Below are 16531 nucleotides of genomic sequence, written 5' to 3'. Positions count from 1 at the left end.
TTAATCTGCAGTTTTAGGTAACAATATTATTTTAGACAACGCTTTACTCAACCGTCCTCCAACTCGCAGTAAATCGTGTTCATCTACGTACGGGGTAAGTTTAATTAATGAACTTTTGTTTCTAACCTTTCCTTTCTTTTTCAGGTCTTCAAATTCTTGGCTATATACTAGTTTCTGATAATATCTCACGCAGCAGGTTTCAACTTCATCCAATTCAGCAGCGCTCAAGATATCATGTCTTCTGGTTTTATAATCTAAAAATCTCTTACATTGAGCTATCACTCTTTTCATCCTGACCATCAACGAAAATCTCTCCCAAATAGGTGTGTCTTGTACTGAAGTGTGGAATGATTTCTTGCTTTCTAAATCTGTTGTTGGAATTGTAGTGGCCCTTAACATCTCAGTGTTTGTCTCCTTTAACCATCTGGGTCCACTCCACCAAAGTTCATTGTTTGCTAGTTCACTTGCCCTGATACCTCTTGAGGCAAGATCAGCTGGGTTGTCTTCCGACGAAACGTGTCTCCACCTGTCGTTATCTATATGCTGGATAATTTCTGACACTCTGTTGCCAACGAATACTTGCCAGCGGCTGGGTGGGGACTGCAACCATGAAAGCACTACCATCGAGTCTGTCCAAGCGTAGATTTTGTGCATAGGTATGTTCAATAACCTTGAAATTTCATGCAGCAGCTTTGCTAATATCACCGCAGCACAAAGTTCAAGCTTCGGGACCGTCAATTGCTTCAGGGGGGCTACTTTTGTTTTAGAGGCTAACATCGTGACATGAACAACTTCGTGCTCGTCGATAACTCTTGCATACACAACAGCTGCAAGTGCAAGTGTTGAGGCATCAGAGAACCCGTGCAGATATACTTCTTTGCAGTGAGATGACATCTTGATCCATCTTGGAATCTCAACAGTTTGTAGCTCGTGCAATTCGTCTCTGAAGCTCATCCATTCGTCAACCAACTCTGAAGATAACTCATCATCCCAACCACAATGACAAAGCCATAATTTTTGGATCATGATTTTGGCTGTTATTACAACAGGTGAGAGCCATCCAAAAGGATCAAACAAGCTAGCAACATCAGATAAAATCACTCTCTTTGTTACAGGTATCCTGCTTGCTGGTAAGTTTACTGAAACGTGAAAAGTATCATCCTTCCTATCCCAGGTAAGTCCCAGTATTTTTATTATTTTATCTAATTTAATCTCTTTTTTGTCTTTTACAGGTTCCGGAGTCTTCGTGCCATCAACCAAGTCCTTCAGGAGTTCTTCAGAGTTACTAGACCACTTTTGCATCTCAAAACCACCTGCCTTTAATAATGCATTTATTTCTTTACAGGTTGCTTTCATTTCGTCGAGATCTTCATGACCTGTCATAAGGTCATCCATGTAAAAGGAGTTTCTTACTACCGCCGCTCCTCGAGGGTAGTTGTGTTGTTCATCATCAGCCAAACGTTGAAGAGTACGGACAGCCAGATGAGGTGCAGCTGCTGTCCCAAATGTCACCGTAAGTAGCTTGTAACTATCTATCTTCTCAGATGTATTATCCCGCCATACTATGCGTTGTAAATCTGTGTGTTTGTCATGCATTCTTACCTGACGATACATCTTTATAATATCGCCAATAACACAGATTTTATGAGCTCTCCATCTAAATACCAGACTACGAAGATCTGGCTGAATCGTAGGTCCTACCATCATGCTGCTGTTTAAGGAACATCCGTTTGGGCCCTTTGCTGACGCGTCATAAACTATGCGCAGCTTTGATGTCTCCTTATCTTCTCTTATTACAGCACAATGCGCAAGATATACTGCATTACCTTCATCTTCTGCGTCGACCTTCTTCATATGGCCTAACTGTAAGTACTCGTGTATAACTCTGGTGTATTCTGCTTTCAGATGCTCGTTTCGGGCGAACTTTCTTTCCAGCTGCTCTAATCTGATTACTGCCTGATGCTTTGTATTTCCACACGATCTTACAGTGTCTTCAAAAGTTGTCTTTAAAGGAAGCTGTACTACGTACCTCCCTGTCTCGTCCCTCGTTGTTGTTTGCTGATATATTTCCTCGCACTTTTCTTCCTCTTTCGTCCACATGCTCTGCTTCGTGTATAGTTCAGATTCTACCTCCCAAAACCTTTTCAGGAGATTATTATCTTCTTCAATTTGTCTTGTAACATGTAGACTTGTAATGTGCTGTGAAATAGTAAATGATGCATTAGTATCCTTATTACCCCCTGACAAAATCCAGCCCAGGTGTGTTTTTTGAGCAAGAAAATTTCCTGGTCCTTTCATTAAACCTGCTTCTAGGATTTCGCTGTAAACTCTCGCACCAAGAAGAATGTCAATCCTCCCTGGTGAGCCAAAGGTGGGATCAGCTAAATCTAATTTGTTAACTTGTGGCCAATTAAGACTTCTTATTTCCCTAGATGGTAGCTGACGGGTTATAGATTTCAATACATAAGCATCTACATTTATACAATAGGAAATATCGTACCTTGATTGAATGCGTAATGTTACCCTATGTTTGATAGTCGTCTCACACTCCTCAACACCAGAGATCACTCCGCTGATTTTAGTTTTCTTCAAACCCAGCAACTCGACCGCCCTTGCAGTCGCGAAGGACTCCTCTGAACCCTGGTCCACGAGAGCCCGAAGCACGTGTGACTGCCCCGACTCCGCTGTGACATGCACCAGTGCTGTCGTCAACAAAGTGCCTCGACCAGGTTGTAGAACTCGTGATGCGCTCGACGTGTGCGCAACGACGACGGTTTGTATCTTTTCTTTATTGTTGTTATTTGTTTCTCCAGACGTATGCGATTCTCCACTTGCTTGTTTCTCTCGGTGCAATAACGAATGATGCCTTCTTTTACAAATCTGACAAGTTGTCTTTTGTTTACATTTAAATACATTGTGGTTCGGTATTAAACAATTAAAACAGAGATTGTTTTTCTGCACGAAACTGTATCTGTCTTCTACTGATTGCTTGGAAAACTGTTTACATTGATAAATATAATGATCTTCATTGCAGAATGTACACTTCACTTCGCTCGTTGCAGTAACATGAAACATCTTTGTTTTCACAGGTTTGTATACTTTACTTGCAGGTTCAACCATCTCCAGAGTACGAAATCTATTTTCCAGGAACGATTTTAATTTTTCAAAACTAGGTAAGTCGTTCGTCTCGTCTCTGCTTATTAACTCTTCCCATTCCTTATGAGTGCTCGAGTCTAATTTTGACACTATGGAGTAGTTAATAATTGCGTCCCAATGATTCGTAGGTAAGCCTAGATGTTTCAGCGCACTCATACATTCCACCGAAGTATCCAACAGTTGCCTTAATGCTGTAGCTGATTCGTGTGTTAACGTTTTTTGTGTAAAGAATTTCTTAAAAACACAGTTTGCTATGTATCTCTTATTGGCATAACGTTTCTTTAGTACTGACCAAGCTTCTTTATAATTTTCAGCGGTTATTGAAAATTGTCGTAATAATGCCTCCGCTTCTCCAGCTAAACTGCCCTTTAGGTAATGTAGCTTTTGAACATCTTGCAAAGATTCATTGTTATGCACTAATGCCATAAATAAATCATGGAAAGACTGCCATTCAGTGTAGTTGCCATTAAACGAAGGAAGCGAAATACGTGGTAATTTTACTTCACCACTATTCGATGTGCTAGGTGTAAGTGTTTGTTTAGACTCACTTTTTGTCGGCACCATACAATCTAACTTAGACATCATTTCGCCTTTGTATGCGTAATACGCTTCTTCAAATTCCTCAAACATGTTGTCGGCGAAATAATTTGTAGCTTGACGCTGTTCCATAGGAATCGACAAAATTAACATTTCATGTAAGACTTTAAACTCTTTCCAGTACAACTCCAGTGTATCTATTCTTCCCTTTACATAACCAGCCGTCAATCTCTCCTTAGGCGATTTTTTGTAGTTAACGTGCGCCTTTTTCACCTTTTCAAGCGTATCGGCTTGAATCACTATATGTTTTTCAATGTTTTCCATTGTAGTATAAGTCTATCACAATCAATAAATTAATAGTCTATCGTATATAGTGAAAAAACAGCAATAAAAGTACGTAACCACTGTAGGAAAGTTCCACTCCTTTGTTAACTTTTTATGTGTAGGGTAAGTGAGCGCCGCCGCACGAAATTGTCCAACAAATGTACCTAAATCACAGCGACTCACTATTGTAATACACGGCACAGTACTGTCTCATTTATAGTTAAACAACACAAAAATGTTATCCACGATACACCTTGTCCTTTGTGCGATTATCACACGTAATTAATTTGCAAAACTATTTTTGTAAAAACACCGAATTGTCTTAATCCTTAAAGTTCATTTGGCTTAATTCACTTTTGTTACATATTTATCCAACTAATTAACCACTTTTCCGTATGTATTTAACGTTATTTCACCGAAATTACACTAATTTTCTATTGAACCAATTATTTTTACGTGTCACTGTTCAAGCATCCTGGTTCGTATGGACCATGTTCTTTACGGGATAAGGTTCAATTTTGATTGCAGGTGAATCATAAGGCAAACGCGTCTGGATTCTTAACTGATTTTATTGTAACTGAACGAGAGGGTAAAAATGCATAAGTATCTATAGGTACAGCTAGATAGTAAGTATAGTATGAGGACGGAAATCGACAAAACAATAACTTTGACCTCGTGTAGTACACAAAAAAAATCACGTCAGCAGTGAGAACATATTTGGAAAGTAAAAATATAACCTGAAAAAGTGTAATCCTTCTTCATCATTATTTCACTTATATTTAATTAAATGGAATTACCACAATAAAACAAAACGAATGTCATTTCAATAAAATTATAAATTAATGAACATCAATTGGCAGTTCAATCGAAATCTTAACCGTCGTGGTATAAAAAAAAAACCGAATTACGGATACTACTATTTGTCAACTATAGGTTGGCTCTTCAAAAGTAGAATTATCTTCTTTGCGTAATAATCTTTGTATTTTTTTAAGTTCATTCAGTTTTTATTAAACTTTTATTTCTTTAATGAATTATTACGAATGAATACTCCTAGGGTGTTTTGGAACGATGCGGTCTGACTTATTTCTGGAGCCTATTATAAACCGTCAGTATACGTAATTCTACGAACTTTTTTGTCTCTTTCGTTTTGCACATGACGTGAAAGGGACAGAGATAATAGAATCCAAATATATCGAACTTATATTAGGCTCCGCACGTTGAAATGACATTCCAATATAAAGGTCACTTGAATGTCATTTTGTCACACTCAGTGAGCATAAATGCGATTTTGCTCACTGATTTTAAGCAGCAAATTACCCTTGTTCGAGCTGAATATTTTTAAATATAGATACTAAAAATTGAATACAGTACATACCATTTACCAAGATTACGAGCTCACTCAGTACGCGTTCATACCTGTTTTATCTATTTGGGTCAAACAAAGTCTAGAAAACTTTCCTAGAAATTATTATAAAAGGAAACGACTCTGGTGTATCTAATTTTTCAATTACTGAAAAAATGTATCGGACCTTGAGGGTGAAGCAACAATTTTTTTTTTGTAATTTTAATATTTTCATGCTATTGACTCCGCATTAAATTATTTCTTATTAGTTGATGTTAAATTATATTTAATCATGTAAATATAATTCATTTTAATTGACCGAGTGATGTTATCAAGTTATCACTGACAACTGTTTAAATTATATTTAATCATGTAAATATAATTCATTTTAATTGACCGAGTGATCTTATCAAGTTATCACTGACAACTGTTTAAATTATATTTAATCATGTAAATATAATTCATTTTAATTGACCGAGTGATCTTATCAAGTTATCACTGACAACTGTTACACGTCTACATAGACTGAATTTATCATGGGACACAATGCTTGTAATTTAAGATCTTATATGTTACCATATGTTCATTGTGAATAAACGATTTCATTCATTCATTCATTCAAAATAATCTTTATATTTCCATCATTTTGCTACGTCTATATAATAGGAAAGAAGCGAACGAGTTAACCATACTACAAAATGTATATTACCTAAATACTTATTTATGAACATAATTTATTATTTGTATTCTTTTCAGTGACCGTGGTAAAAAATGTAAGAGGAAAGGAGACGGCAATAGTTGAAGGTTTTTCCTTCTGTCCCAATAAAGTAAATAAACATACAATATCCTGGAAGTGCACTTACAATTACATATGTAAAAGCCATTTCCTCGCTACTAAGGAGGGAAGGATACTACGGGGCAATCTCGTACATAATCATGCGGCCCCTACTTTTATTATTCGAAATGGAATTTTTATTAAAGTCTAAAATGACAGACCAAAATCTTAAGGCTTAGATATTCACAACACTAATCTTAACACCTAGACATTATACTGTATACCTGTAATTACAAATAAATAAATAAGAAAACCGATCAAGCGTTGACACGTATATTTTTGTAATGTAATAAAATCAGCAGGAAAATTAATATAATGATAAATAAATAAATAAAATAAATAAATAAATATTATAGGACATTATTACACAAATTGACTAAGTCCCACAGTAAGCTCAATAAGGCTTGTGTTGAGGGTACTTAGACAACGATATATATAATATATAAATATTTATAAATACTTAAATACATAGAAAACACCCATGACTCAGGAACAAATATCCATGCTCATCACACGAATAAATGCCCTTACCAGGATTTGAACCCGGGACCATCAGCTTCGTAGGCAGGGTCACTACCCACTAGGCCAAACCGGTCGTCACATATATACTGGGTGACATTTTTAGGCTATACATGATATATACTGTATGCAATTGAACTGATTTTTATCCGTATCCAGCCAGGACAACTCAAATTTACATTTTGACATAAACCTTTGTTCTCATTAGCCCGTGCGTCTCCCTCGCGCTATTACATGTACGGACAATTCACGCGCTACTCATAACGAAATTATATAATTTTCATGTCAAAGTGAGCGTTCGAATTGACCTACTCGTATTGTTCTTAACAATTTTTTACCTAAAATGTAAAATATTTTTCAGAACTCGCCTTCGTCTATAATTGTAGCTTTATGTAAAATTCGTAATTGTTCGCAGTGACTCTGGTAAAAAACGTCAAAGGAAAGGACCTAGCAATATTTAAAGGCTTTACATACTACGCCAGATCACTGCATAAAAACACAATAACTTGGCAATGTACGAACGGTAGAAAATGTAAAAGTACCTTTCTTGCTACTAAGGACGGTGAAATTGTACGCGGCACTTTTAAACACGATCATGGGGCCCCGCAGTTTGTCATTCGAGATGGTGTTTGTATCAGACTTTCGTGAGCATTTATAAAATTAAATATCAGTATTATTTTAATATCAATATATAAAGATAATAGTTCATTTTAAATATAACTGAAGTGGCTTTGATTCGTTTGTATATCTTTCCATAATTGCTTTATTTACAGCGTTCACATTTTGATATCATTTGTTCACATGTATCATAATAAAAAATTAATAAGACGATTAATGAGACCCAAAGCTAGCAGCTCCCTCGCGCAACACATTAGTATTATATCTATAATTATACGTTAATTAACTTCTTTTTATGTTAATTTTGTATTTTTAGTGGATCATACATTTTACCAGAAAATGTATGCCATATCATGAAAATAGGGTAATAAAATGTCCTTGAAAATGTTTACAGTTTTTTTATATGATCTGATTTCGATAAATGATTATTTGTCTCGGTAATGTGGTATAGGATTATAAAATTTTGATAATGTTTTATGACAACAGGAAAAAAATACATAATTTTTTATTCTTCGCCGTTGAGCGCAAACCCCTAATTCTATAGTTTTAATTGTGATTCAGTGTTTTGTGCGTTACTCTGTAATTAAATGAGTAAAGTATGTACAAGAAAAAATTTTTTTTTATTTTTATTTGAACATTTTTACATTAAAGATGGTTTTTAAAACTAAAAACTTTTGTAATGTAATTTTCATAACTGCATCCGTTTTTACATTGTTTATTGTAGATATACACCAGAAGATGAATAATTAATCCCTTGAGTATGTATAAGTTCCTTGTTCTATAAATATCTATACAGGCGTTTTTTAAAAACCTGAAATATTTAACGATGTGAATATAAAAGTTACACTGAGCAACTTTTACTATGGAAAAACCTCTGAAATTACGAAAAAAACATTGGCTTGTTTCATACGGTTTTGCTGGTCTGATGTTAATATTTTCTATGAGAGAGTAATTTTTTTGCGATTTCAGTGTTGCTCCCACGGAAAAAGTTGTTCAGTATGACATATATATATATTCACATCTTAAAAGATTGCTGGTTACTAACATCCTGTATGTATATCATTGCTTATATAGAATCTAAGTAAAATTTGCACAAGTATTATTAGGTACTAATGGCACCAATAATTTTCTTTTCAGTGTCCCTGGTGACAAATGCTAGAGGGAAACAGACAGCGATAGTAAAAGGCTACTCATTTTACGCTAAAACAATACGTCGCAACACAATATCCTGGGTATGCACGCAGAACAACATTTGTAGAAGCCACTTTCTGGCCACTAAGGATGGCCTAATTGTTCGTGCCAATCTCGATCATAATCATCTGGCCCCTAATTTTATTATTCGAGATGGCACTTATATCAGACTTTGAAATAAATCTGGCTACCTTCACCGAGGAGGCATTATGACCGAAGGGGTTAAATTAGCTAAAATGCCGGCGATTCCATTAGTGTTACAGCTTTAAGACTACTTATAAATAGCTAGTATTTTAATGCGGATCTCTAAAAATATGTTCACACGTCGCAAGTTCTTTGAAATTGACCTAGTATAAACACAAAATCATAGGTTTGGTTTCTTGTTACCCTTTTCGGCGCGCCGCTCTTAAGATATGCTCTTATCATAAGTGCGTTAGCTAAAACAAGAGTTCTGTTGCAAATGCGGATTAAAAAGGCGTAGGTTAATTATAATAAGGTGACACATACGTCATCTAAATAGTTAAAAACTTTTTCTTATCGAACTAATAAACGACGTATGTTGTTGCAAAATGTGTGTACATAACGTCATTCTGTTACACAAATGAATGCGTGTGAACATTATTGTAAAATAGACCCTCAAGAGGGCAGTCGAGATTTGGGGCTTGAGACGACTGGCTGAATTCGTGTCGTGACATTTAGCCAGAAACCAGTCAATTTGTGCGTTCATTGAACTTAGTAATTGTTAGGTAGAATCTGCATAGGCAGATTAGGTAAAGTTCTAGAAGTTTAGTTCTAGTAAAAGTGGTTCGTAATGACAATAAAATCTGTGTAGAGATTTTAAGTGGTTTAAAACTCTATTTTACGAGTATTTTTTATTTTATAATAGAGTAAAGTGTAATTATTTTCTAATACAGTCAGTGAAATCAGGAAGTGTATACATTTATTTATAATTTTGTTTTAAGGTTAACAATAAATTTTGAACCCTTACTTAGAACTGACACTCAAACATTTTTTTTCATCAAACCCATACGTGTGGGTTATCTATGGATAGGTCTTCAAAAATGATGTTGAGGTTTCTAATATCATTTTTTTCTAAACTGAATAGTTTGCGCGTGAGACACTTCCAAAGTGGTAAAATGTGTGTCGTCGTCCCCCTCTGTAACTTCTAAAATAACAGAATGATAAAACTAAAAAAATATATGATATACATTACCATGCAAACTTCCACCGAAAATTGGTTTGAATGAGGTCTAGTAAGTAGTTTTTTTTAAAACGTCATAAATGGTACGGAACCCTTCATGAGCGAGTCCGACTCGCACGTAGCCGCTTTTTATTTAAACAAGAAAAAGATTTTTAGATTATTTTATTAAAATTTTAAATACATTGAATTTCATAACGGTATTTTATCACAACGTAGAGGGTCCTACAATTTGAACTATGTAGACGATCACAATTATTTAAGGTCAATATTTAATATTATTTATTTATTTGTTCCTTGGGCGAAAGGCCGCAGCTTGCTTTGGGATGCCACGTATGTGAGTACTTTTGCTCCTACTCATCTCGCGCACACGGTGAACAAAGCAGGCGCAGCGGCTGAAAGTGCGGCCAAGTTAAAACACAGCAAATACGCCAACCTCGAGCAAGTGTACGATTTTGTCCCGGTTGCCGTTGAGACGGCGGGGCCTTGGTGTGCCGAGGCCAAAGCCTTTATCAAGAGCATAGGGCGTCGGTTGAAAGAAAGGGGCTGCGACTCTCGCTCTGGTTCTTTCCTGGTCCAACAGATGTCACTGGCCATTCAACGAGGCAATGCCGCCAGTATTTTTGGCACTTTTGGTCCGGGTGAAAATCAGAGTGGGGTTTTCTATTTGTTTATTGCTTTTTGTTATATACATAATAAGTAGGCCGTTGACGAAACGTGTTGTGGATATATATTTCGTAGGATAGGTGTATATTACGATGACGAAGCGTGTTATGGATGTTTTTGTTTTGCTTGTTTACGTGCAGAGATGTGACTTATTTGAAATACTTGTATTTCAAATGCAAATACAAAATGCAAAATACCTATTTTGTATTTTGTATTTAAATACCTTTTAAAGAAAACTATTTTGTATTTTATTTCAAATTGTTTTTGGGACCTATTTTCTATTTTCAAAATACAAAATACTTTTTATTAGGTGAAGTAAGTAGGAGTTACAATCTCTTCTGACGTTGTTACAATCCTTTCAACTCTCTCATTCTTTTATGGCGACCGGTCTGGCCTAGTGGGTAGTGACCCTGCCTATGAAGCCGATGGTCCCGGGTTCAAATCCTGGTAAGGGCATTTATTTGTGTGATGAACACAGATATTTATTCCTGAGTCATGGGTGTTTTCTGTTTTTTTTTTGTGTATTTATTCACTATGAATTTTTTGAAACAGGGTTTAACACAATAAGCCACTATTGAAAACCTCTAGGGTTTATATAATAGTTGGCAAGATCGCGCGGACCGATCCGCGTTTGCTTAATACTATTATTACATACTTAGTTATGTTTTCCTGTCGAAGCTGTTATTGTATCTATCGTTTAAATATCGACCTTATGTATATGTGCTTAAGTATTTATAAATATTTATCATTGTCTATTACCCACAACACAAGCCTTAATGAGCTTATTACTGTGGGACTTAGTCAATTTGTGTAGTAATGTCCTATAATATTTATTTATTATTTTAACATGGAACTGGTGAATCTGTTTAGTAACGCCGCAAATGACCACAAGCGTAGCGAGAGATTAAAAATGTTGAATCTTAAGCGTTGCAAGGGTTTCAAGGCACGAGAGGTAAACAAACTTTTCTGCCCTGGTGAAACACAAACGAGACGTTTTCACCAACCAACGAGAGGTATATACTAGCTGTAAAACATTACAAATATAAATTAATGCTTTTAATAATTGACCGTTAAAAACCATCACTTAAAAGTCTATTCAACCGGTAAACATGAGGAGACACAAAATTTGCACTCTAGAGGACTGATATACACACTATTTTTAAAGAATAAAGAAAGCCTTTCCAACTTGTAAATTCCGAGCAATACTAACTTTTTAATTCAGATTAGGTATTCACTATTTAAGAGTATCATTTATCGCAAAGTATTTGTATTTTAAAAAAGCATTTTGAAAATACCTATTTTGTATTTAGTATTTTAAATACAAATTTGAAAACTATTTTGTATTTTGCATTTGAAATAGTATATCAAGGAAGTATTTGTATTTTGTATTTAAATACTTTTTATAAAGTATTTTTCACATCTCTGTTTACGTGTATATTGACGAAGCCTACGTCGTGGATCTGACTTGATATGATTTTAATTGTGTTTTTAATAAATGCTTTATATAATATTTAAATAAATTATTTCTTTGAAGCATTATGGTTAGTGCTTTTACACAGGGCCAACTCCCTGACATTGTGGGGTCTTTGTTAGATTTATTACTGATATAAACTAAGTTTTAATGTAATATCTATGAGTCGCTATTTGCTAGAAATAAATATTTTACAATGAATTAAACGAGTTACGATTTTTTTTTAATCTTGTAGTCTTGGATGGATTTGTTTGACAAATAAAATACCAATATTGTGATTACTATGGATTTTATTTAATATGTAGTTCTTTATTGTTTGCAGTGACCTTTGTAAAAAATGTCAGAGGAAGGGAGACAGCAATACTTGAAGGCTTTTCATTCGGCATCAGTACAGTTCACAGAAACACCATATCGTGGCGCTGCACTCAAAACAACATTTGTAAAAGCACGTTCCTCGCTACTAAAGATGGACAGATAATTCGTGCCAAACTCTGTCATAACCACGCGGCCCCTGATTTTGTCATACGAGATGGGATATTCATTAGACTGTAAATTAAAAATAAATGAGCACTGATATTCGTATTCGACTAAAAGAATAAGGTACCTGTAATATAACCTAAAAGGTTAAGGTACCTGTAATATATTTTTCACGTCAGCAGCTGGAACAAGGGTAATTTGCTGCGTAAAAACAGTGAGCAAAATCGCATTTTGCTCACGGAGTGAGACAAAATAACATTCAAGTGACCTTCATATTCGAATGTCATTTCAACGTGCGGGGCCTAATACAAGTTCGAAGTATTTGGATTCTATTCTCTTTGTCTCTTTCACGTCATTAGCAAAAAGAAAGAGACAAAAAGTGCATACGTAATTCAACGATATATTGACGGTTTATAATAGACCCCCGAAATAAGTCAGACCGCATTGTTCCAAAACACCCTACGAGTCTTCATTCGTAATAATTAGTTAATGAAATAAAAGTTTAAAATTTAATAAAAATACCCATATTTTACGTATTTTATTATACAATCAAAACAATATACTTATACAAATTTACGCAATTGTTACGCAGTAAATAATTCTACTTAACGATTTTTAACGATCTCTACTATAGTTGACAAATAGTAGTATCCGCAGTACGGACCGTATCTTACAAAGTTTTTTTTAACAAAAAAAAGTTGACGATTGAACTGTCAACTGATGTTCGTTAATTCATTATTTTCGTATCATTTTATTGAAATTTCTTTCGTTTTGTTTTATTGCGGTAATTAAAGTTAATTGTTAGAATACGTTCAGAAAACATGAGTGAAATAGTGATGAAGACGGATTACATTTTTTCAGGTTGTATTTTTTGATGGCTGACTGACGTGAAAAATTTTGTGTACTACGCGAGATCAAAGTTATTTACATCTCGTGCGCTTTTGAGTCCCTTACTGCGCTCAAGATTCTAAATTAGATTCACTCGCTACGCTCGTGAATCTATTATAGAATCTTTCGCTTGCACGGGACTCAAAACAAGCACTCGAAGAAATATCAAACTTTGCTCTCTTGTTGTACAAATAACTATTTCATCACACTTGCTCGAAAAAGATCTTATTTCAGGTGTGCTGAAGGACAAAGGCTTATTTTGTTCCCACGGGAGTTATGGATTGTGAAAAAAAGCTATAACTCTATAAAGTTAATTAAGATCAAAAAAATCGCTATAAGTATACATATGTGATTTGACATTGATTGATTTGTCCAAATTGTTCATGGAATCCACCATCAGAACGCACCTTAATAATTTTTTTGCTTATAAAACATACCTAACTTGCTGACTAAACTAAACGAAGAAGACATGTTGCCAAACCTGAAACATGTCGTTGGGGTGTTTCGTTATGATCTTCTTCAGGAGTGCCACTTGCCACTTAAGCTCAATACACGAGTGTGAGCGCGGGTGTGAGCGGGCGTGAGCGTGACCATGCTGGCATGTATCATGTGTGTGTGTGCTCGGCGGGCGGGTCCTACCTACTCTGTATTAAGGTCCACTTTAGTTGTAATAAAATACAATGTAAATGAAACGCCCTCTCACGCCCGCGCACGGCCGGTCCGGCGCCCTCCCTGCGCCCGCGAGCCTGCTTAGTCACGCTCACGCACGCGCCCGCTCGTGTGTCTGCGTTAAACTTAAATCAAATATAACTTTTTTTAATGTAAATTCTTGACTTGTTGATGAAATTAAATAAAATTATATGTATGCCTATAAGATTTGAGGAGTTCCCCCGATTCCTAATAGGTCCCATCATCAGAACTAGATTTTGACAAAATTTACCAATCTATAAATATGTATTTAATCAAAAAAATCCAAATCGGTTGCGACATGACAGAGGTCTGCGGTCACAAATTTTATAAAACCACATATTTAAGCTAACCATACCTTGTAATAGGTGTGGGTGAGCTCTGGATATGGAGAAGATCTGATTCTATTATTGTTAAAGACCGTTTCCATAGAAGGAAACGTGTTTCTATGGAGTGATCCAGAACTCACCAAACTTCACTACTGAAAAGTTCACAAATACCTTCGGCTAACTACAATCATAGATAGGGTCGCGGTTCAGGCCACTATGGAGTGAGAATAGGTATCCAAAAATTTAAGGTAGGACGCCAGGATACTATCCTCATCAAGCGCATGACATATCCAAATGAAAATCCCAAATTTATTTAATACACACCTTTATTCCTTAAATATATATGACCAGCTACGGTCAACACGAGTTATTTATTAGTAAATAAGTAATACTAAATACTTCTTAGTGACACCACTATTTCTTGAAATTTACACTAAATACATCATAGACATCTCTGTGTCTACGGACAACAATATCAAAATTTGTCTTCCTAACATAACACTGTCTAAAGTAAAAGTTATGCCCCAACCTCCGGGGATGTTTAGCAGTAAGCAATTGCTCACAGGGATTACAGGTTACCTGTTCAGCGTAAAGGGTCCATATTTAACTAAAGGTATCTCATAAAAGTCTTAACTTCACGGACACTGCCAAGAAGAACGCTGCCACCGGATGGCACAGCCTTAGAGAACCAGGGTCCAGGAAAAACCAGGGTCCAGGAAAAACCAGGGTCCAGGAAAAAACCAGGGTCCAGGAAAAAACCCTAAGAACAAAGAAAATGTTCTAGGTTAAAAAAAATTATGTTTTAACACGTTTAGTTTTATAGAAAAATTATATTTTAAACTGAGGCACAGCGCGATTTAAATTACGGCAATGAAGCGATTAAATGACTTACCGGGGTTTATGCCGGGTCCATTATTTCCTATACCAACGACGGCGCCTGCAGACCGCGTGGCAAGACGAAGAGGTGGTTGACGACATTAGGTTTTGCTGGAAAATCCACATAAAACACTATATTAACCCATTTGCGAAAGGACACACTACCTCCGCCTTTCCTTCTTTATATATTTAAAAAGTGTGGAAACTCACCAAGTTATGTTAAATTGAAGGGAAAAGATTAGCAGCCGCCATTTTAGGTAGGCTCTAAGACGCTAAATTATGCACATTTTGGGACGAGCTGTAACAAAATTACATTAACGATTACTAACTTGAATTTACCACAGTTTTAGGAAATAAAACCTTCAAGTAGGTTACATACCCCTAAGATTGATTGCCCAAAGATTTTCTAAGATCCTTTACATCTTGAAGATCGATCGAACAATGATTTATCAAAATTCCAATCCGAGAAACCACAGACAAACTGATGAATGAAAACCTTCTCATTCAATGGATACCACAACTGACCGGTTTGACTCTCGGAATAATTCGAAATATCAACAATAAAAAGAGTTACTCATTTTAGGAAGCAAATAATACGGACTATATTAATAATTGGAAATTATAAAAAGATAAAAGAACCACAAGTATATGTTTATTGTCGTACAACAAGTGTGACCGACCGTCTGTTACGGAACCATGGACAAAAAAAAAAACCAAATGACATTGACAGCCGACAGTGTCTACCGCTGAAATAAACAACTGCTCGGTTTTATCGAAATCATACTGTTAATACGTGGTATTTCTATGTTTTAAAATGTATTTCAATTGTGAAATGTATATATCCCAACGCAAACAAAGTGCCTGTGTCCTAGCACAACGCAGGAACACGACATGGATGCGCAAAATGCAACGGAGTGAACGCACATACTGACCTACCGCTCCGGTAAGTTTTGTCCACTCAATATAGCTAAAAGCGTATAGGTAAAGTTGAAAATATCACTACAGGTCTCAGTTCTTGACTGACCCACTATGACATCCGTGTCGAAGACATTTCAACTACCAAATCTTACCAAAACAAACATACCATTTTCTAACCTATAAAGTACCTATACAATATGCTACTCAGCTGTTTATAACACTGGGTGGATACCCCAAAGTGTTACAGTTCATCTTTAGTTGGGTTAAAAAAAAAATTTTTTTTTTCAAAAAAAATTTTTTTTTTAATGATATACGCCCAATAGGAAGTGAACACCTTAACCTACGAAACGTAAATAAGAAACCATAGATAATCTATAAAGAAAAACAAGTCTTACAACCAAAGTTATACCTATGACTTGGTGAATGATCAGTTCGACCAAGGAAATCTAACGACTAATTTTGGTTCGAACCTTCTTATTCCTAGTGCGCGCTTTCCTAA

General features: G+C 35.6%; 1 protein-coding gene and 1 long non-coding RNA gene across 2 annotated transcripts; both read right to left on the bottom strand.

The window, feature by feature from the left end:
• Nucleotides 1-4017, bottom strand: LOC133516615 (uncharacterized). The gene has a single exon (XM_061849627.1). The coding sequence runs from the start codon at nucleotides 4015-4017 to the stop codon at nucleotides 1-3; it is 4017 nt and encodes a 1338-aa protein (XP_061705611.1).
• A 10796-nt stretch (nucleotides 4018-14813) lies between these two features.
• On the bottom strand, nucleotides 14814-15848 carry LOC133515859 (uncharacterized). The gene is made up of 2 exons (XR_009799101.1): nucleotides 15325-15848; nucleotides 14814-15225 (listed from the first exon to the last, which is right to left on the bottom strand). It is a non-coding gene; the product is annotated as an uncharacterized LOC133515859 (long non-coding RNA).
• Nucleotides 15849-16531: the final 683 nt, after the last annotated feature.

Source organism: Cydia pomonella, chromosome 3 (assembly GCF_033807575.1).
Source record: "Cydia pomonella isolate Wapato2018A chromosome 3, ilCydPomo1, whole genome shotgun sequence".
NCBI lineage: Eukaryota > Metazoa > Arthropoda > Insecta > Lepidoptera > Tortricidae > Cydia > Cydia pomonella.
Note: the sequence above shows the minus strand (reverse complement) of the source record. Positions and strands in the feature narration are given on the sequence as shown.

Excerpts from the sequence above, each read along its gene's own strand:
- LOC133516615 (XM_061849627.1), bottom strand. The coding sequence starts at position 4,017 with ATGGAAAACATTGAAAAACATATAGTGATTCAAGCCGATACGCTTGAA.